The sequence below is a fragment of the Lissotriton vulgaris genome, chromosome 3_2 (genome assembly GCF_964263255.1).
Source record: "Lissotriton vulgaris chromosome 3_2, aLisVul1.2, whole genome shotgun sequence".
In the NCBI taxonomy this organism is placed as follows: Eukaryota; Metazoa; Chordata; class Amphibia; order Caudata; family Salamandridae; genus Lissotriton; species Lissotriton vulgaris.
Window position 1 is genome coordinate 7396973 of NC_141690.1, and position 23171 is coordinate 7420143.

At 49.3% G+C, this 23171-nt stretch overlaps 1 protein-coding gene across 2 annotated transcripts in view; it reads left to right on the plus strand.

The window, feature by feature from the left end:
* The window catches only part of PDS5A (PDS5 cohesin associated factor A), a 1517933-nt gene that overhangs the window by 285998 nt on the left and 1208764 nt on the right, over nt 1–23171 (plus strand). For both annotated transcript variants that reach the window (XM_086963962.1, XM_086963961.1), the window contains exons 14-15: nt 17095–17176; nt 17763–17811. In XM_086963962.1, coding sequence (XP_086820088.1) covers nt 17095–17176; nt 17763–17811 — 131 coding nt within the window. The remainder of the gene's footprint in view (nt 1–17094; nt 17177–17762; nt 17812–23171) is intronic.

The following is a 23171-nucleotide window of genomic DNA, read 5'->3' on the forward strand; positions in this document are numbered from 1 at the left end:
GAAGAAAGTATTCCCTCCTGTCAGGCTTCCCTCGCCTTCATGGGAATTGAATGTGGTGCTGTCCAGATTGATGAAGGAACCTTTTGAACCTATTCATAAGGCTTCGTTGCAGCACCTGTCCTGGAAGGCGGCGTTCCTCGTGGCCATTACATCGGCCCGCAGGGTGAGTGAAATTCAGGCGTTGTGTTGTAATGAACCTTATACTGTATTTCATGCTGCTAAGGTTGTTATGCGTACTCACCCTAAATTTCTTCCCAAGGTTATTTCTGACTTTCATGTCAACCAGACTATAACTTTACCTACGTTCTTTCAGAACCCTTCATCCCCAGCGGAGAGGTCTCTCCATTCTCTGGATGTTAGGAGGGTGTTGAAATTTTATCTGGATAAAACCAAAGATATTCGTAGGTCTGACCAGTTGTTTATCAATTATGGATCGGTCAGGACAGGTCTTGCGACCTCTAAGCAGTCCATCTCTAGGTGGATTGTGTCCTGCATACAATTGTGTTATCAGAAGGCTAATAAGACCTTAGGAGGTAAGCCTAAGGCTCATTCCACCAGGGGCAAAGCTGCCACGACGGCTCTGCTCCGTAACGTGCCGATTGCTGAAATCTGCAAGGCAGCCACTTGGAAGTCGGTTCATACCTTTGCTAAGCATTACTGCCATTACACTGACGCCAGGGCAGACGCTCAGGTTGGGTAGGCTTCGCTGCGGAATTTGTTCGCACAGTAGTGGCGTTATGTGTTTATTCTCCACCGCCGCTTTGGTGTGGGGATGGGCTTGCCATTCTATTCACTAGATTATGACTATACACAGAGATCCCCTACTACAGAAGTAGTTTCTGTCCTGTAACTCCAGTTCTGTAGTAGGGGTATCTCTGTTATAGTCATAAGCGCCCGCCCTCCTCCCCGGTGGAGAATTCTTCATGTAAACAATGCTGCAGGTCTGGCGTTTTATACGCCTTCAAAAAGAACTGAACTCTTGGCAAGAGCAATCCACGCAGGACCGGAAGATTGCTTCTCACTCGGACCAGGAGGGTCAGAGCGGGTGCTCCTTTTCAGAGGAGCTGGTGCAAGTCTGGAGCAACCAGAATCGCAAGTCGGTTTTAGGTTTTCATCGGCACAGGGGCCACAAGCCAGCTGGCAAGTGACCGGGCCAACGCGTTGAGCCAAAGAAAGCAGAAGGGCCCCACGCAGCAATCGTCGAGTGTAGAGGGGTGAGCTTCGGTGCAAGAGTGGCTCAGGGTTGGGGCTTCTCAAACCCCGGTGTACAGCTTCGAGGGTCACTCGTGGGCTGCACGGTCAGCGTCTCGTGGCCTTTTCAAGATGGCGTGCCCCACGCTTCCGGTCGCCTCCACGGGTCTCAGCTCTGCAGGGACTGTGGATCGGGCTGTAAGAAGGCAGGCAAGCTTGATCTCGTCTATCTCTGTCGCTCGGGTTCCGGCGGGAACTGCAACAAAGCAGACATCGAGGTGCTGGATGGTGCCTGTTTGCACAGGGTGGTCACTCCTTGACCACAAAGGAGATTCTTCAGTCTTCTACGTTGAGTAGGATGTCGAAGGGTCCAGAGTTTCGTTTCAAATGTTTAATCAGGATAATCCGAGTGCGTTGGCACTGCTCCCATTCTTATACCAATCTAGGGGCTGGATTACCTGCTAGGTCCCCTCCTATGGGTGGGACCCAGGAAGGGAGTGGATACAACCCTTTCCTTTGATCCAGGCCGCGCTGGGACAGGGGCTGGTGTGCCCCAGAACCGGTTTGGCCAGATTATGCAAGGGGCAGTCTTGTGCTCCCCAGGCAGTGTCTGGTTTCTTTCAAACCTCCCTGCTACAATCCACTATCTCCTGTCTGGGGTGGTGTGACACCTCCCTGTGACAGGAAACCCTTTGTCCAGGCCTCCTTGGCTGAGTTTCGGTCAGCTGCAGGAGGTCAGACTCGTGTCTGTGGCAGAAGCATCCATTTTGTGGATCTGAGGCTCTTTTAAAATCAACCGCGTTTTAGCAAAGTAACATGTCGTCTCCCTCTAGAGGGGTGGAATGCTACCCCCGTCGCCAGGACTGGCGAGGGGGGAGTATTCCAAATCGTATGACACCTTACACAACATGTTTTGATAAAGTCAAACCAAAGTTAACATATAACCGCGAGGATTATAATGCACTTAATAGTATATGGTATGGCATTATCCCGGAACAGCTTAGGGAATTGGTCCCGACAGCTACAGACAGGCTCAGCTCATGTTAGAGCACCATCTCACATAAAACCAAGCACTCTGCCTCCAGGATTGTTAAGGCCTGCCATAGGAGTGACTGATAGGTATATATGTGTCCAGTTAGGTTTAGATATAGGCATACTATATCTAAGCAAGGGGTGATTACACCACCTTGCCCCAGCTGAGTGATCAGCCAGTTGTGTCAATTTTAGATAGCCAGCAAGGGGTGGCAAAAGATATGCTGCAGCCCCAGGTAGGCCTTGGATGCATCTCTGCATCCGGTCTGTGAAGCCGAGGGGTCCCGCCGCCGTTTTTATACCCCCTCTGCCTCTCTTCAAGCTGTCTATCCTGCCATGCCGCCGTAAACAGTTGTCCTCAAGCATCTTGCCGTCGCCTTCATTGCCTTTGCCACCAAACTACTGTTCTGAGGGCCCACTCTATCGTTAGCCTGAGGTGCTACACTACCTCTGAGCCCATAGACTTCATTTGGGAGCCGCTATTCTCTGATCGGCGATTTAATGCTGTATATCCGGGAGACCTACGAAAAAGTTTTTTGGACTAACTCTTGAGTTTCTTTTGAATCGGAGCCTTGACGGAGCTTGGAGTATTTTCTAGAGGGCTGAAACCAGTTGCCACTTGCCTCCCATATCTTCATAGAGGGCTCTTCTGCAGACAGACTTTAGGATAAGTTTTTGCCAGCCATGATTATAACTAGGACTCCTTCCCAGGATTGGGTTGTTGGATCTTGAGAGACCACATTTATCCATATTACCTATATTTCGCGCCCTGATGAAGGAAGCTTGTACTGGCACTGTTCCGAAATGCGCATCGGTGCTTTTCTTGAATGTTCTTGTCTGAATGTGAATGTGTGTATTGGTATGGGTATGCATTTTTGGTGTGAGTGGATGAGTTAGTGAATTGTGTGCCCACATTTTTTATGTTCTTTTTTGTCCTGTAGCTGCTTATGTGTTTTTAACATTTTCTAAACAAAATCATGATAAAGAAATGTATTGTGTATTAATGTATTTACTTGAACTGGTATATTTTCTACATCAATAAAAAGAAATATTTGATATTATTCTATTGGTTCTTTTTGGGCTTTTCCTGTAGAGTTCAAAAATCCTGATTCCTCTCTATCCTGGGAACCCCCCTTTCATGTTTTTCTTATAATTATCTCTCCCTGGCGGGTTGTTCCCCTCTTAGTTCCACTAGCATTCAGGGCCCCTCTTATGTTACATTGCACCTATGTCCTGGGGCACCTAATAGTGCTCTTTACAGGTGCTGATAAGGTGACCCAAGCCAATCTAGTTATGCACCTAGGGTACATATAATCCATTTTACAGAGAGAGCAGATAGCCTGGGGCCCTGATTAGCAGGGAACCAGGCCAACTAAGTCTAAAACCAGCTAAACACACGGCAAAAAAATCTGGGGTAACCATAGTCAGGTAGCCACCTTCCTACAGAGGGAACCCACCCTCTTACAACCTTCCTCTCGCCAGCGATGGAAGATTGAGGACGCGCTGCCTGGTGGAAAGTCCGGGTTATCAACGATCGGGGTCATTGGGGAGAGGAACGTAGTCCACCCCTTGCGGTGTGCCAGTTGATCCCATGCCTTTAGGGTCGGGGAAGTCACTGGGCAGAAATAAAGGCCCCAGGCTCTATGCTTGCGCGGCAACCACAACTCCCGCCATATATTACAACCTGCCACTGTCTGGTCCATAAAGTTCCAATATTTACTAGACAGGGGCCTGTTCCATTCGACTATGTACCTAAGGCAAGATACTTGAAAGTACGCCATCAGCAGGGGAAAGCCCAGCCCCCCCATGCCGCCTTCGGGGTAATCGCTACGGACAATGCCTGCCGCGGCCGTTAATTGTTCCATAAGAACCTATTGATGACTCAATGGTAGCATTGGAAAGAGGTACAATATACGGGGAAGTACAGTCCATTTCAGAGCCGACAACCTCCAATACTAGGCCAAATTAAAACTGGACCAGTCCGAGAAGGTTTTGGTAACATGATCAACCAGCTCTTTATAGTTCAGGGGCACTGTTTTAGCAATAGATGGGGCCAATCGGACACCCAAGTATGGAATGTCGGAGTGCGCCCATTGGAAAGCGAAGTCCTGCCTCAGATCCAGTACGTCTGCCTCAGGGATGGAAAGATAGAGAATTTGTGATTTGGAAAAGTTGACTTTAAATCCTGCTACCTTCTGGAACTCTGAGTTCCGTTAAGAGGCGGTGGGTTATTGAGAGAATGACATAGTGTGCGTGAAGACTGATCTTATGAGTGTCAGCCCCAAATTTGATCCCAATGATATCGACATTGGACCGAACGCGCTGAGCAAAAGGCTCCATATAGAGCGCAAAAAACAACGGGTAGAGGGGGACACCCCTGTCGTGTTCCCCTATGAATGGGGAAAACGGCAGAGCTTCAGCCATTTACATGCACACCCGCCATAGGAGCTTCATAGAGGCACTGAACCCACCAAACCCACCGCAGGAAATTATCCGCCACCCCGAACGCCCTCAATACAGCGAACAGGTAGCCCCAGTCTACGCGGTCGAAAGCCTTCTCCGCGTCGATAGAAAGCAAGAAAGCCTTCGTCCGGGAGCGATGGGCCAAATCCATGAGGTGAAGCAACAGTTTAGTGTTGTCCCCCTTGCCGAGTTGGAATAAATCCCGCTTGATCTGGCTCAATGATTCCGTCCATCAAGGGGCTAAGCCTCGCCGCTAGCACACCCGCAAACAACTTGGCATCGATGTTGAGCAGCGAGATCGGCCTATACGAGCCACACTTTTTAGGGTCTTTCCCAGGTTTAAGAATGACCGTAATTGCCGCATCTGCCATGGACGGAGCCACCGCTCCGTTATCAAGAAAGGAATTAAAAAGGCGAGTCAAAAGAGGAGCCAGCTCCACACAGTAAGTTTTATAAAATATAGCGGAAAAGCAATCTGGCCCAGGGGATTTAGCTACCTTCAACTTTGCAATAGCCGAGATGACCTCCTCAATGCAGATCGCCTATTCTAAAGCCTCCACGACTCCCGATGGAGGGGCGTAATTCCGCACGACACAAGATAGTCCGCCACCCCCTTAAAAGACACCCCCTCCTTCTTATATAGGGTCTGATAGAATTGGTGAAAAGTGTCCAAAATGGCAGCATCAGTGGTGTGCTCTGTCGCTTGAGGGTCCCTAATGGTTTGGCTAGTGGTCAATTGAGTGCGCGCCCGTAACCTGTGCTCAAGCATCCGTGCCCCTTTGTCCCCACATAGATAGAACTTGTGTCGCAGACTTAATAAGGTATGCGCAGCCCTATCTAGGTCAAGGTGCTTCAACATGCGCTGCTTCGCCTCCAATTCCCTCCAAACCCTCGGTGCCCCAATCCTTTTATGAATCGCCTTCTGGCCACTAACTTTTCTCCAACTCAGCTCGCTTCTTTTTGCGCAGACGGGAATGTCACTGCAATCGCTATAAATTCGCCCGTACTACCAATTTCAGGGCCTTCCAGACCGATGCTATAGCCGTATCCCCCACCTAATTTTTGCAAGGTAATGAATGATGGTGTCACGGATCTTTGCAACCTTCTAGTCTGAGTGGAGCAAGGAGTCACGAAGGCGCCAGCCAGCCAGCCGGCGGCGGCCTAGCGCCGCTGGAAGTAAGGAAAACTGAGATATGCGCATGGTCTGATAAGGAACGCGGCCCAATATCTGCTGCTGGCAAATGGGGCAGTAGAGAGGACGTGGCCAGCAAGTGACCTAAGCGCGCATATGTCTTGTGGGCTTCTGAGTAGTAGGTGTAGTCGCGCTCCTGGGGATGCTGAACACGCTATACATCATGCAACCCTCCCTCTAAGAGCCACTGCTTCCCCCCCCCCGTGACATCACCCTGACTGGTGGGACCGCTTCTCCGATCTGTCAACCCCCGCCTCCATTACAATGTTCAGATCACCACCCACCAGAATCAGTGCTTCCGGTGACGCCAGCACCTGTGAGAGCTTGCTGCAAGAAGGACTCCTGGTTAACGTTTGGAGCATAAATGGACCCCATAGTGAATTGCGTCTCCCCCCATTGCACACGAACAGCCAGAAATCTGCCTTTAATGTCCACCACTTGGAGATAATTTTACAATGCGCATGCGCACTAAAAAGAATGGCCACCCCGTTCTTTATTCGGTCCCGAAGACCACAGCTGGAGCGGAAAGCGCTTGTCTGCCATGCGCCGGACATCTTTAGAGAGCAGATGGGTCTCCTGTAACAGGCATTTTCCAGGAGGGGCAGAATAGCGGCGCGTTTCACTGGGCTATTGAGGCCCCACACATTATTGCTCACTACCTTCAAATCTCTACCCATCATGTCAATGAGAGGAACAGATTGCCAATGCACATTCCTATTCTAAAGCTCCTATTGTACCACATTGCCCCAACTGCCTTCGGATCCTCATCTAGTTCCCCCAAAAGCTGATGCGGAGCCCCCAAAACAATCCCAAACCCCCACCCCATCCCCAAGCACATGAAACCCCAGAAAAACACAGAATTCAACATTCACAGTAGAGAAGAGCAAACAGTCTGTTAAATGGCCCCCAATAGCAGGGGAACATGGCGCCAACCTCTCTCTCCCAGTTCTTGATACAGGACTTATCTCCATCCAAGGACATAAGGGTGTCACCAAACTGCATCGAGTAAACGGTCTACTCCGGCACCAGCTACTGGCCCAGCTAGTGCCAAGCCATCGGGCCTCAAGAGACCCCAGACGCGTTGGTGACCAGGGCCACAGAAGCAACCGCAGCCCCCCTCTCCATCAAGCTCATTGATAAGTCAGGCTTTGTAGCGGAAACAGGCTTTCCAACTCGTTGCCACTCCGCGGAGCGCCTGCGCTGTCTGTTGGGAGACCTGCCCTTTCCAGGCGCGGGAGCAGCCCGTTCCAGTCCCAAAATGTCAAAGGCCGACTCCAGGGAGCGGACCTGAACCAGCTTACCCTTGAACTTACAAATTAGCCGTAACAGGTGCCCCCACGAGTAGGGAATGCCCTGCTCTCTCAGGGGGTTAGTGATGGGCTTGAATTCCCTGCGCTTGACGAGCGTGGAGGCCGCCAGGTCCTGGAAAAGCTCAGGGTCATGGTCGCGGAATTGAAGGGGATTGAGGTCAAGTGCTTTCTGGAGGATCCTCTACTTGAGCTGAAAATCATGCACACACCAATATGTCAGGGGGAGGGGCCTTGGGCCCCCGCGCCAGACCCACAAGGTGGACACGGTCCAATTGAATATCTTGTAGGTCCTTCTCATCTAGTATCTGACGGAAAAGGGCTCCCACATACTCTGAGATCAGTCCCCTCGCCTTTCCACGGAACTGCCCGAATCCAAACAATATTTCTCAAAGATCTCTTTAAGTCCTCGGCATGCGCCTGAAATTCCAGGTTCTGTTCCGTGAGGCGAATCACATCTTGCTGGAGTTGATGTATGTCCTCCGCCGTTTCCAGGTCATGCTCCTCAAGAATCGCCACCTACTCCCCCACAGCGTCCACATCGCGCCTCATCTCCCTCAGGTCAGACGTAAGCTGTGAGCGCAGTTCTAAAATGTCCTCCTTAATGGCAGAGAACAACTCTAGCATGAAGGCCTTGGTTGCCGGTGCTTCGCTATCATCAGTTCGTGGGGATTTATCAGCAGCCGGCGAGGTAGATTGCCTCGTCACCTGCTGGGGCACGTCCTTCGGAGGTTTATATTTTCGATTTTTGGCCGCTGCCATCTCGCCCCTTGAGGGGGCCCCTGCCCCAGCACTTAAAGCTGTGCAGGAGGCGTAGCCATCGGATTGGGCCCCAGCCAAGAACCCTCACAGTCGCCCACAGACACAAGCCTAGCTCCACCGAGGTCTCCAAAGCGGGGGGGCGGGGGCGGGAGAAGGCCGTTCTACCCCGCCCTCGGAAGAGCGGGTAACGTCCCAACGGCCCAGCAGCCCGCCCAGGTCGTCTTGGTCCATTGCCACAGGGAGAGGGCCAGCGCTGTCTAGGCCAGTTCAATAACAATCCTCCTGCCCAAAGGTACAAGCTAGCGGCTAACTCCCGGCACCTCTAAAACTTAAGTTTGCAGCTCCCCGGACTCTAAGCAGGGGCGAAAGGCACACTCCCGCCGGGGCCCGTTTACAGTGAGACCCCAGCCTCACTGCCCAACAGCCGGCCACTCCAGAGGGCTAATGCCTGCCCCTTGCGTCCTTCTGTGTTCTCAGCAGCACCATGGGCTAAGCTGTCACAGGCCTTCCAAAGTGCCCACAGACCCACGCAGCAGAGCGGCCGCTCCCCCAGCCACCACTCGACAAGGCCTTCCCGCTGATACGCAGGTCGAGAAGCGGATGCGCAGATCACTGCCCCAGGACAAGGCTTCACTCAGCCGTCCACAGATGTGCTTTTCACAGGCGCCCGGGGGGGGGGAAAGGAACAACAATCTGCCGCCGCGGGCCGGGCCCGCCGTCAACCTCCCAGGAATCCGGCCCCCCAGGCCACAGGGCCCCGGCTCCAGGAGCCGCTGGAAGCACCAACTGCAGGCCGCTCCCGCTCTCAACACAGGGGCCTCAGCACGCAGCACACTTGCGCCAGCCCCGCACCGTCCGCCGTCCTGCGGACCGAGCCTGCAATCCTCCCTGAGGCAGCCCCGTACACCTCACCTTACTCTGGGTTAAAGGCGCCTGCAGCCACTGCCCGGAGTCAACCGCTGCTGCCGCCCCAGACGTCCAGGCCGCCCCCGCTCCTCCCGGCCAGGCCGCCGGTTCACTCCTGCAGGCACCGCTCCGGACGCAGCCGCTCATCTCCTCCGCGGCCACAGCCTCAGCGCCACTCTCCGCTTCTCTGATTTGGGGCCAACAGCACTCAACCGCCACAGCGCTGACCCGGTGAGTGCAGGCCTCCACACGGTCCTCTCGCCACGAGGTTCGACCGACCCAGAGCCGATCATGGCCTCACCATTCAGAGCCACTCGGCGACTGCACCACTCCTCAAAATAGCGGCCCCAGTAGTGTCAGGGCTACTGGGGGACACCGTCGCGCACCTTTGCTAGCTAAGATGGGCACTAGCAGGGGGGATTTACAAAGCTCAATGGTAGGCAGCGCCGGAGGCACTGAAGAACACATCCTATTCCGCCGCCATCTTGGCCACGCCCCCCCTCAGTGTCCCATTTAGTGGGCCAAAGTAGAGTACATTTTCAAATGTATGTTGGTGATGCGCAGATTCACTTGACGCTGGGCTAGTCATTAATTAGCTCATGCTTAATCCTTGTGCTCCACTGGACGAATAGTGTCCTGTGGATGAATGGACACACAACTGAAATCTTTGTAGATTATAGACTTCTTGCAGCATATTCCTTACCTTAGAATTATCCCCAGGTGTCAGGCTGGATCTGGTACATTTTCATGAGCAGTACCTCTGTGCGTGAGTAGGTGGGGTTGTTTCTGCTCTGTGTGGCACCGTCATCCGAGGTGCCTAAATAGGTGCTACCCCAGTGCACTGAAGTCAGTTCTTTTCTTTCTGCACCTGTCAGTGCAGCCCCGGAGAGAGGTACCCCCAGTATTTTTTTGACTGAACCTTTTTGACTTTTTGTCAAACGTTTTTGAGGAATTTTTCTTTTGGTGTGGCACGGTTGTCTACAAGGAAAGCTGACTTGAAGCCCTGTGGCTCCTGTCACAGACCGATGTTGGTGATGGACCCGCAGCTTTTTCTGTCTCTTGTGCCTTGAGCTCGACCATGATGTGAATACCTGTATTTACTTCGCAATGCTCCCCTAAGCCTTGAGGGGAGCGGTCCCTCATACTCCTTGCCGTTCAACATGCGACACTGTGATGGTCTCGATCCTGGTTGAGCCAAAGGTCCTGCGATCTGTCACAGAGCTCTAGAAAGGAAGGAGCCTTCATCCTATCCTATCCTAGACCTTTGCCCTCTCAATTTCTTCCTCAAAAAGGAGAAATTCTAAATGCTCATTATCTCTCAAGCCCGGTCTGGCCTGTACCCAGGAGACTGGATGGTAGCTTTGGACTTGCAGGACACATACTTAATAATTTCCATCCTGCATGCCTACAGGGTTGGACATACAATCCCTGTATATAAACACACCGCAGAGGGAGACTCAGAGTGATGGAGGATATACTGTACTAACAAGATTGGGATTTTAAAACTCCTGGATTATTTAATCCAGATTTGGGTGAGATGGTGTTAACCAAAATTTTCTTTGAATTTAAGAGAACTATTTATCTTCCATCCAATGGCATGTTAATGGGCAGTGCTTTTGTGGGATAGTATGTGACAGCATTTGAGAAGGAGTACATCTTTGAATATAACAGGCCTTGGACAAACTGAATTAGGTTTTGGAGTAGGTTCATAGTTGACATTCTTCTCATCTAGAGGGGAGATGAGGGGTCTGATTTGAGTTTCTGAAGTGGCTAGATAACCACAAACCGCTTCTACACTTTACCTTGATTATTACGCACACATCACTACCTTTTGTGGATCTGGGATTCTTGGCAAAGGATGAGAAACTTACCACTCATGTGTACCACAAACTTACAGATAGGAATTGTTTGTTGTCATTTAAGATCTTTCACCCGAGAACTCTCCCGGAGAATCTGCAGTTAGGACAGTTCCTGGGTAGGCACACGAATTGTTTCGAGGTGAATGATTTCAAAACAGAATCCAGAAAAAAAGTCATACATTGGAGGGGAGTCCCTATCCTACTAGAGTGATAAACCGGGCACAAAAGAGAGCACTGAATTGCAACTGGGTGGCCCTTTTGGAAGCCAGAGAGAAGCCCAAAACAGATAGGGTTATTTGTGTTTATGTTGCATCTAAATGGGTGAAAGCATCATTACAAGAAATTGGCATATCTTGAACTTCAGAGAGCATCAGAGACTTACTGGTGCACCCAAGGCCACAACATTAGGGTCAAGTCAGGAACCCAGATTATGGGATCTCCCTCCAGTCTCTGGCAACGCAACGTGTGAGTCTGGTGGGGTGTACTCACTTAAACGTGCCACAAAATCAGTGGATGTGGGCTTGAGGTATCCTTGGATTCAGACAAAACATACAAATTGTAACTCCGAGAATGTTATATACTTCCGGTGCCCATGCAACCTCCTCTATATGGGCATGATGACCCGTAAGACAAAGATCAGAATTTTGAAGCATCAGGTGTCGGAAAGCTATGACCAAATTACAACGCACTTCCCAGATAAGAAACACACTGTGGATCATATTTATTGTAAAAGCCCAATATTCCTGGTGCTATTAAATATGTAGAAAACATCCTAATGATACGTTAACAGAATTGGATCTACTGGGTCCGCCGTCATGAGATTGGCTTCATCAATGAGATTCCTTTGCACCTACTTAATAGACTTTAACCGTTGGGGGAGTGACAAGCAAACCGTATTGGAGGGAGGGAAATACTGTTTCCCGCAGAGCAATTGGTGAATGGTGGTAGAGCGGTTGTATATTTTTTTTCAATCATCTGGTTTCTTGCAGTCAAGACAGCCTAAGTACATCTCTATGGGTAGAGTCCAATCAGATATTAGCACACTACCTTATCCATAGGCAAGAAGTCCCCCCAGATCGCCCCATCGGAAGATGGTTGTAGGGCCTGCCCTGAAGACGGAGATACTGCGGTCTCCCTTTAGCAATTGGGTAACAGTGGGAGTATCAGCATTATCAATCCTTTTGATTTTTCACAGTAGACAGAAGAACCAAATCTGTGTTTAAATACACTACCAACTTCAGTAGCAAGTAGTCCACCCCCGATCATTTTAATTGAAAATGTTCACAGGGCCCCCTCCAAAGATGGCAGTGGCTCTTTTACTCCTGCCACAGCTGATTCTGCACTACAGCTGGTGCATCACGTGACCGACAGCGACTGGATATAGCCAACCGATAGAGTGGAGCCGGCACCTACACAGGAAGGTGAGTGGCACATTTTGGCAGTGTCGGACCCTTAAGGATTTGAGTACGCACCATTGAGGAGCCAGGGGCTATGGGTTAAACTAAGGACAGGACTCTGGGGGGGTTCTACTCTGGTATGGCCACCAGGCACTTGGATGCGTAGACCAGCCCAGCGGATTTTTCAAGGCCTAGACTAAACATGGGGGTTCTTGCTGGTAGAAAAAGAACAAAACCGAGTACGGGGACAATAGATTCTCTCTGGGATACAGAATATGTACAATGTTATACTTCATAAAACAGTGTTTGGGATTCCAATATAATGTGTGACTACGGGGTGAGTGTCGTGTGAAGTGATGGAAAACACATTTTTATCTATTTGTGTTGTCATTGCAGGAGTTTCTGCAGTATGATTTCTGACAAAGACCAGAATTAGTTATCTCTCCCTGACTGGAAGTTCTACGTAGGGTGATGGCATCATTGTGGGATCTGTGGTCCTGAGGAAGGCCGATTGATCCGGTGGGGCAATTTGCGGCAGCCAAAACATGTTGACAATCTGCAAACAGGAGTGGTAAAGGGGTAACGGTGCCTTCATATCATCACCATCCTTCTTTTTTCATCCTAGACTGGAAGTCCAAGAATAAAAGTACTTAAGCACTTTCCTGAGCTAGTTGTAATCAAAGTTTTGTTGTAGTTCTGCACATAAAGGTCCCTGACCATATGTGTATGTATTGTCTTCCCTGTCCCTTTGCTCCATCCCATGTGTTCGTCTCCGCTGGGATGTTAGCAAGCCCTATGTAGTAGTAGTAGTAGTATTCAATAAACTTTATTCGGTTTCCAAGTACCATCAAAGTGCACATGTGCATAAACATTGCAAAAACATTTCATAAAACCAATATAAAAGATGTTACAGCACAGTTCATTGTAAAAGAGTCAGCACAATTCAGAATTCCATTTTCTTTAAGAATTGTTCACATGCCAAATGGAGACAAAAATAAAACAAAACTATGTCCAAAAAGCGTTGGACTTGCAGGACGCTTATTTCCACATCCCCGTCCTGCCGGCCCACCGGCGCTACCTGCGGTTTACGGTAGGCCGCAAGCACTTTCAGTTTACCGTGCTCTCCTTCGGCCTTACCTGCGCCCCACGGGTGTTCACGAAAGTGATGGAGGTGGTCGCAGCTCATCTGTGCAGGTTAGGGGTTTCAGTCTTCCCCTACCTTGATGACTGGTTGTGGAAGGCGGGCTCGCCCCAGACAGTCGTCGGCCACCTCCAGACAACGGCGGACCTACTGCACCAGATGGGGTTTTCCATCAATGTGCCGAAGTCACACCTGTGACCCTCTCAGAAGCTCCTCTTCATCGGCGCGATCCTTGACTCGGTGCAGTTTCAGGTTTATCTTCCCGAACAGCGGGTCCGGGATAATCAGTCTCTGATTCCGATCTTTCAGCCGATATCCTTGGTCTCGGTCAGGTTGACGCTGCGGCTTCTGGGGCTGATGGCCTACTGCATCCTTCTGGTGCATCACGCCAGGTGGCGGATGCGGGCTCTGCAGTGGGACCTGAAGTTTCAGTGGGCCAAGCATCAGGGCAACTTGTCCGACCATGCCATGATCTCAGAGGGCACTGCGAGACAGCTGCAGTGGTGGCTCACGGACCGCGATTGGGTCAACGGCAGATCCCTCTCCCTTCCCCAACCGGAGCACGTAGTTGTGACGGACGCGTCCCTCCAGGGCTGGGGAGGCCACATGGGAGAGGCGGAGATCAGAGGCCTCTGGTCTACGGCGGAGACCCGGCTCCATATCAACTTTCTGGAGCTGCGGGCGATTCGTCTAGCACTGAAGGCATTCCTCCCCTCTGTCCGGGGGAGTGTAGTGCAGGTGTTCATGGACAACACCACCGCCATGTGGTACTGCAACAAACAAGGCGGGGTGGGGTCGTGGACCCTCTGCCAGGAGGCTCTGCGCCTCTGGCAGTGGCTGAAACATCAGGGCGTGACCCTGGTGGTTCAACACCTGGCAGGTTCTCTGGACGCCAGGGCGGACGAGCTCAGCCGAAGGTGCATGATGGATCACGAATGGCGTCTGAACTCTGACGTGGCGCAAGGCCTCTTTCTGCAGTGGGGTGAGCCTTAGTAGATCTATTCGCCACCAAAGAGAACGCGCAATGTCATCAGTTCTGCTCGTTGAAATTTCCAAGGCGGCACTCGCTCGGGGACGCTTTTCGTCGCGAGTGGAGTTGCGGTCTGCGCTACGCCTTTCCTCCTATACCACTTCTGCCCAGAGTGCTGAAGAAAATCAAGCGCGACCGTGCTCAAGTCATCCTTGTGGCTCCGGACTAGGCACGAAGGTACTGGTATCCCGAGCTACTCAGTATGTCAGTAGATCACCCGATTAGTCTGCCTCTTCGGGAGGACCTTCTGTCGCAGCAGCAGGGGACGGTCCTCCACCCGAACCTGTCCAGTCTCCACCTCCATGCTTGGAGATTGAGCGACGACAGTTGAGGCCATTTGACTTGCCTCCTGAAGTCTGTAATGTCATTCTGGCAGCCAGGCGTCCCTCCACAAGTCTGTATACGCCTGCAGGTGGAATAGATTTGTGTCATGTGCACAGCAAAGGCTGTGGATCCTCTCAATGCCCCTCTTTCTGAGGTTCTCCTCTTCCTTCATTCTCTTGCCCGGCAGGGCTCTGCTCCGGGCACTATCAAGGGCTACCTTTCTGCCCTTTCAGCCTTCCTAAGGCTACCCGATCAGCCTTCTTTGTTCAAGTTCCCCTTTGTCAACAGATTCTTAAAGGGCATCACTCATATGTTCCCTCCTGTTCCTTTCGTGATGCCCCAGTGGGACTTGAACCTGGTTCTAACTTACTTGATGTGCGCTCCCTTTGAGCCACTTCACAACTGTCCTCTCTGCCTTCTTACTCCTAACACTGCTTTCCTGATTGCCATCACTTCCTCCAGGAGAATGAGTGGCTCCTGGCTCTTTCCTCTAAACCTCCTTTCCTTTCTGTCCATCCGGACATGGTTTTGTTGCGGACAAAACCCTCTTTCCTGCCCAAGGTAGTCACAGCCTTCCAAATCGGGCAGTCCATCACCTTGCCCACCTTCTTTCCGCCTCTGCATCCCTAGAAAGAGGAAGAGAGGCTCCACCGTCTGGACCCAAAACGTCCGCTCTCTTACTATCTAGATCGCACATGCCAGTTCCGGGTGGATGAACAACTCTTTGTTTGTTACGTGGGCGCTAAGAAATGACGGGCGGTGCACAAGCGACCATCTCTCGGTGGATCGTGTTGTGCATGCAAGCGTGTTACTCTTTGGCTAAGAAGGAACCTCCTGTTGGGCTGAGGGCCCACTCCACTCGGGCCACGGCAACTACTACTGCCCTGGGCCGAGGAGTCCCCTTACAGGACATTTGTCGGGCAGCTACGTGGGCCTCGCTGCACACGTTCGCTAGACACTACTGCCTGGACAGCCAAGTCCGGAGGGATGGCTTCTTTGGCCGTTCCGTCCTCCAGGACTTTCTGGTGTGATTATTGGTTCGCAGACCCACCACCGGGGATGGTATTGGTGGGGGTATCTATTCTAAGGTAAGGAATCTATCACTAACGTGTCTCTTTCAGATGCACAAGTTACTACTTGTGTAACGATATATCTGTAAGAGACATTAGTTAGTGATAGATTCCTTACCGACCCACCCATCCTCCCCTTTCTCCGAACAGATATCTAGGGTTAAGGTCATCCCCTTTCAGGTCCCTAGTTTCATGGCACCAGTGTTGGTTCTATCATGGCTCTGCGTATCTGGCGCGGAAAAGCTGTATATAAGAACTGACGTCAGCGTGCGAGGGCGGCGTCAAAGTACTCCGGAGACGTCATTCCGGCGCTAATGACTCAGACGACTGACGCGGAGCCGCAGACAACGCCTACCGACGCGCAGGGATATTGCTACGCAAACGCTTCCGGATCCAGTCTGACACCTGGGGATATTCTACGGTAAGGAATCAACCACTAACTAATGTCTCTTACAGATATATCGTTACACAAGTAGTAACTTGTGCATTGGGATGACTTCTTCCAGCCAGCAAGTAGAATGGTACACCAGGAGGTGTGCCTTTTTGTGGGTGTGTGAGGGACAATGGCCTTCTTAGGTGGCACAGGCTGCATGAAGCAGACCATTGTAATTAAGTTATTGCATAATTCACCTGTGGGTAAATTGCCATTGTTGTGTCTTAATTGAAGAATGGGCGTTGAGATCCGTCAAGTGAGAGCTACGTCTATTATTAGTTTTCATATGCAGACTCCAGATACTCTGCTGCTTTTCATCAGTTGTCTAGGGTATAATTACTGGGGTGAATGTACAACATTGTTCTGCATTCTGTCCGTCAACTGTTGTTTTTGCATTTGTCAACCCGAGTGGGATGGGTATGCTCAGACGTGAGTCCCATGTTCTCCACACCACTGGAGTCAAGCTATCCTGGCTGAAGACGGCTGATAGCCAGAAACCGGTCCTAGGATGCTTGATTCCGGTCCACGAAAGACATGGCTTGGCAGTTCGGGCTGGACTGTTCTCATGAGGCACAGGGTCAAGGCTTGATTCCGGTCCAGGGAAGACATGGCTTGGCAGTTCGGGCTGGACTGTTGCCATGAGGCACAGGGTCAAGGCTGATTTACATATGACCATGTCTGAACTGGGGTGGTGTGGAGTGCAAAAAAACGAAGGACTTAGGCCCAGATCTCTGTACTGGGGTGAATGTATGACATTTTTCTGCATTCTGTCCATCAACTGTTGTTTTTGCAATTATAAGAGGCCATGAGTTATAATATAGACTGACCACTTTTTACTTTTTTTAAATACCTTTGTCCATTGTGTTAGAGTTTGTTAATCAGCAAGTGTCTCGTATAAATGTCACATCTTCATAGACTTGTAGAAAATGTGCTGAAATTGAAGGTAAACCATTTTGTGTTGGTAACTCTGCATTTATTAATATTCAGAGCATTGAATGAAATGTGGAAATGCCAGAACATGCTACGGAGTCATGTACGAGAACTACTAGATCTTCATAAACAGCCTGTTGTAAGTATAAGGGTAATACATACTTGGTATAGTCCATTCTAGCAAGGGCCTTGTGTCTATCATTGGTGGGAGTGTTTACCACACTTTTTGGTCTGTACCCTTTAATTGCCTGCTCTTTGGAATTGTTTCTTCATCCCTTTTATGAAATGCATCTCAATTGGGAGAGTATAAACCCTTCAAACTCTCCAACCTACACTTGTGAACCTGCGACCTCCTATGCAAAGATTAGCACTGTAGATGTTCCAGCTTCCATGGCTACACAGTGCATATATTTGATGCATCTACTTCATTTTGTTACTGAATTTGAGTATGTTACACAGTACTTAATTATTGCCTGCTTACTTCAGTCATCAATGAGTCACGTTGATAAAGTGCTTACAGTCTAGAAAGAGATTAATTTTGACAGACATAATGGAAGGAATTCCACAGAATCTTGATGGTTCAAAACAGTGTGTAAATCAGTGATCTGGCACATGCATTCAACAGAACAATATACATCTGAGGCTTACGTTGCTGGTGCATGTTTACTGGAAATATTACTGATGTCCATGGTTCTACCAACTTAAGCAATGCTTTTTTCTTTCAGTCTGAGGCAAACAATTCAGCCATGTTTGGGAAGCTGATGACCATAGCAAGTGAGTCCTACTATTGGGGGGTGACTCAAAAATAATGGGAGGCAAAATGAATCTTAGAGGGCATATGCCCTATAATGCTGTTTTATCATAACTGTCACACATGGTTATGTGCTCTTCTCTGTTTATCATATCTTTTTTTGGATGTTTTTATTAGCATTGTTTTTTTAAAGGCAACAATGTGAGAGCTTCCTGAAGTGTAAGGAAAGAAGGGAAGGAATTAGGGTGCAGACAAGATACAGCAGTGAATACATTTTTAGCGTAGAAAGAATTGCGCAAATGACACCATCGTAGAAGGGTCCAAATCAGTTGGCACATCACTTACGCATCTTGCAGGCGATTGATGGGGGACTAAATGTTCGGGTGCACTGGGAACTCCGGCAAGCTAAGTGTTCGCACCTGGTCTAGCAAAACTCCCCTAGTTTCCTTTTGTCCCCAGTAGGTCAGCAATGGTTCCCAAATGACTTGGTGACATGAGCTCCCAGTAGTTGGAAAGCTACTCCTGGCAGTATACCGCATCTTGCAGCCAGATCCCAACTTTTGGTGCAGGCTGTCGGCCGCAGTGTATGGCTACACTTTGACTAGGAGTAGTAGCATTGCAGTGCGACAACGAACTCCAAGGGGAACATCCTTGCCATAGCCCATGAGGCTGACCAAGGGAAGTCTGTGGTGGCAAATAGCCAGTTATCTAGGTTAGGTTCCTGTATCCTGTATGGGTGCTCTCATGCGAGATAAATGATTGTGGCCTGCCGGGGCTCGTGTCTCATTCAGTGCCCTTTATCAACGAATCCCACACAGACCAGTTGCACTGGAGTGCGGTAAATCCTGTACAGGAATTTATAGTGAATAAGCCAAAACCTATAGTTAGTTGAGAGAGCATCAGTTCACCCACAGCAAGATGTCCATTGTGCTTCAGTGAGAGATGAGTCTGTGTTGAACTCCCAGGCAGTGTGAGCCGCCAGAGTGCACCCTGGCCACTGTGCACCCTGGTGTCTAGCCCTGCATCTCTGCGTATAATCGAGTAATCAGTTTGTGAGGCGAGAGTTTAGTTAATATGTGTTTGAGTGCATGTAGTATGGGGGCATGTAATGGGGAACGTGTGGTGTTGGGCAGCATGGAGCTGATGGTAAAGGAAGACGTCTAGCCCCGTAGGACCGGGTGCTCGTCTGCCTTGAATGGTGGTAGGAATTTGCCATTGGGGTATAGCTCGGCAAATGTAATGATGCCCCGCTTAAGGGCCCTCGCTCTAGTGACTGTCTTGCAATGGCAGTAGAATGGAAGTGCACACAAGTAGGATAGAGGCAGCGTATATACTGGGCACGACGCCTCATGCCATCACACGCCCAGCGATCACACGTCACCGTATCAATCTCTGCTTGTGACGGCCTAAAGACTGGTAGATTGCAATGGCAAGGGGCTGCCACATCTGAATCCACAGCTGTGCGAGACTGGAAGCACATGGGATAGAGCCAGAAATGGATGTATTGTGTACAGTAAGCATAAAGGGTCATGTCCGGCGCATTGAGGCGTCCCTATTGGAACAGCAGGCAAAGCTTCTCCCACATTATCCAGGGCTTCTTTCTTGCCCAGACTAGGACTATCCGATTTGAGCACAGGTACTGCAAGCAGTGTGTAGAAAGTGAGAGCATAAGGTTGATGTGGAAATAAAGGAATTTGGGCAGAAAGACCATTTTCATAATATGGAGAGAAGCAGTCTGGTCCAGGTCTGGATCCACTCCACCAACCACTTAATGGTCCGGCTGTAATTAGCCCTCTAGAGTACGCCCGGCTGAGCCATATATATATACACCCAGGTATCGCACCGGGTCGGTGGTCCACTGCAGGAGGTACTCAGTCTTTTTTTATCATATCATAAACACGGGGTCATTCCTTTTGTGATTATCACCATGTTTATTAAAAATGTTAGTGACTTTATGCCTTTCAGTGAGTACATGATTAATATTTTATGACAGTCGACAAAAGGATGGGTGTCTCATGTGAATGCAACTGCCTACTAAAAAGTTGAAGTGTCTAACTTAAGTGTTTGAAAATTTGGATTCATTAAAATGGGGATTTATTCCATATTTTTGTACCCGGAAAGAGGGCACGTTTTGAAAACAGTGTTACCGAGCCCATTGATACTGTGAGTTGCTTGATATCTGTATATGAATGGTAACAGATGGAATTCAGAGTTTATGTAAATGTGTATTTTGTGCTAAAGTGTGAAAACTACGCATTATTAAACAGGAACAGATAGTGAACATGTTGGTCTCATACATCTCTTCTTAGAATGCACAGAAGCATGGCTGATCGCCCAGTTAAGTTGCTGCTTTTGCAAAATAATGTTGTGCATTGCTCTACTATTTCAACCTTTAACCCTCCTACTACACAGTACATCACTGTAAATCGCACTTTACTTAACCTCTTCCACACTTCTCAGTCCCTCATATTGTTTCCTACCTTCCTTCTTTTGTCGCATTCCAACTCAGTTGTAATTTTCTCCTACTCAATGGCACCTAGCTGTTTATTAGCTGTGTTTGAACTATAATAATCGCATAAATACTTGGACTTCCTTCACTGAGACTTGCATTGCAATCCTGACTTTAATCAGTTGGCATGTGAGCTCCTTCCTATAAGGGAATCTCCCCAAATCTGATTCTTTGATAGATTAATTACCATTAAAAGGGTGCCTGGCATTTAGGCTAGAACACCATCAAATGTTTTATATGCAGTATCTGTGAAGGTGACCAGAGAGCCAGTTGAACAACTTCATCTCGGCCATCGGCCCCCTGTTTGTGACTAATATTCTAACAAAAAGTTCCTCTTTTACATATTTAAGTTTCAATATTAATTACTTTAGAACCCAATGATGCTACTAGCATTGCATGTGGCACTATACAATTACAGCATCCAATAGAATGTTATGGTTCTGCTTGGTAATCGTGCCCCTCACACACCACGGAGCTTAATGTAATATTGGTTCCACAGTCAGTCATAACACAGCATTTTTTGCTCCACGCTGAGGAGAGAGATAGGGTAACCTTTGAGGGTACCTTCAGCCGCCATATATTTCTGCCTAAGGGGTTGTGCCATACTCAGGAAATGGCTAGTGGGAAGGCATTATGTATACGGATCGCCACCTCCAAGGGAGTCTTTGGTATATTCAGAGTGGCACACCCTGTCTTACCTGTAGCAAGTCAGGATCGGGCAACTATTCCCAAACCAGTGAGCCTCCTGAAGAAACAGAACAGCTGTGACATTGTATTTAGCGAAGCTCAGAACTGTTGTGCATTTAATAAGTCATTGAGGCTGTTTACATTCTATGTAATGAGTATAAACTCTTACATGAAATTCAGGAAAATGTTGTGTAGTGAGTGAAGGCCTTGCTTCCCTGAATGGCATGCAGTGCAGGGTGAGTGAAGCAATAGGGTACCATATGAGGCATTTGTCGACCTGTACAAGAATTGTTACAAACACAACTAAACCCTTGAACAGGACCAAGCCCAGTCGGACAAACATAAATAACTCCACCCCTGCCCCCCCCCCCCCCAAATCTCCTCCCCCCTCCAAATACCACACCCAAGCCACTCCTACCCCCATTGACACATCTATCACCTCTCAAACAAATGTAGGTGTCTGTCTTAATTGAGACACACAACCTGATCGAGCAGTAGCAGATTGGTGAAGCATACAGTGGTGCTCACGGGTAAATACAGATTTCCTCTATCAAGTACTTTCCAGCTTGTGGTTGTCTATGAGTCGAGGAGATGGCGACCTCCTTGGAGGTGCAGTAGTGTCAAGGTTTTGAGCTTGTTTGGGCAGGCATTCATCTGAGTCTGAAGATGGTTGCCACCTGGATGTTGTTAGCCACCTTCTACTGGACCCCCTATGGCTCCCACGTGCGGCCACCTGGCCGTTACCCTCCTGTATGTCCAGCGACCTGAGGAAGGTCTAATTGCTCGGGGGTGTCCCTGTTCCGTTGTCCAGTCCCAGGCGGCCTCCAGTGTGTCAAAGATGAATTATTTGGGGGCATGGATTACCGTGAGCTTCGCTGGGTACAGGAACATATACTGAAGTTTGTGGACCCGGACTTTCTGCTTCTTGATCTTGTCGAAAGATTTCCTCTGTTGCTGCACCCAAAAAATATAATTGGGGAAGATCATTATAGATTGAGACTGGAAGACTAGGTCCCCCACTCAACATGTCTCGCATGATCGTGTTCCCTATCCCTATAGTTGAAGATCTTTGCTATGAGAGGTTGCGGTAGTGCCCCAGGAGTGGGCTTCTGTGCTAGTGATGTGTGGGCCTGTTCGATGACAAATCAGGTGGACAAACTGTCATCTTGCACTCAAGGTGTAATCTGTTGTTCAAGGAAGGTGTAGGAGTCAGCCATCTACATTGTTGTGCAGCGGTTGAGATTTAAACCTGCATTGTTTTACCAGCTAATCTAGGTGTGGTTCGAATGTAAACCATCACTAGCATTAGGCACATATAAACACTTTTTGCAAAGTAGTAAGTTCTACTGAACTTTTTGGATTGCTCATTGAGGGTCTAGCACAACCCTTTCTACAAATCATTTATAAGTTAGTTTCCACTAGGGTTGAGAGGTGCAACACCACACCTAGTTTACCATGTCTTTAGTTGGGGAATCCAATGGGTTCCAGTCTTCTAGATACAGTGGTCTTAAGTTCCAGGAACATATAACCCTGGCTGCATCCAGTAAGTTAGAGAAGTAGTAACCCCCCCAAAGAGCAACTCATAGAGATGCTCCTGCAGTATGACCTCCAGAATCGTGGAAGGCCAGAAGAGCAGGATAACGTTGGTTTGGGGGATGCTCAAGAAGAAGGGTCGGGGTGGTTCCCCCCAGTGACCCCAATTCTGAGCCTGACCAAGAGGAGTCTGAAGACCCCACACTTGTAAGCTCTGATCTTCCAGGGAATGGGTCAGAAGATTTAGAGGAGGCTCCTAGAGGTAGTTTTGCCTGTGTTCCTCCTGGGAGGGTAAAAAGAGTTCTGGGGAGGTCTAGGTCCTCCTCTTCCAATTCCCATGCCTCTAATACTTCCATAGTGACCTCCATCTCCAGCAAGACAGAGGATTCCTTAGAGAGGGAATACCACCTGCTCAAACTTGAGAGAACTAGACACAGGCTCAAGAAACAGCAGTTGGCCCTTGAAGTACTTAAGGCTAGGAAGAATTTGGGAGCAGAATTCCATGGTGGTAGCACTAGTGAACCTAGGATCAGGGAACTATCTTTAGATACTAGGAATCTGAGCACCTCTAACCGTCCAGCATACAACAATATCTAGGGGCTACAATGTACACCTCAAAAGCTCTAGCATACCCCAACCCAGTCAGGATAAGCA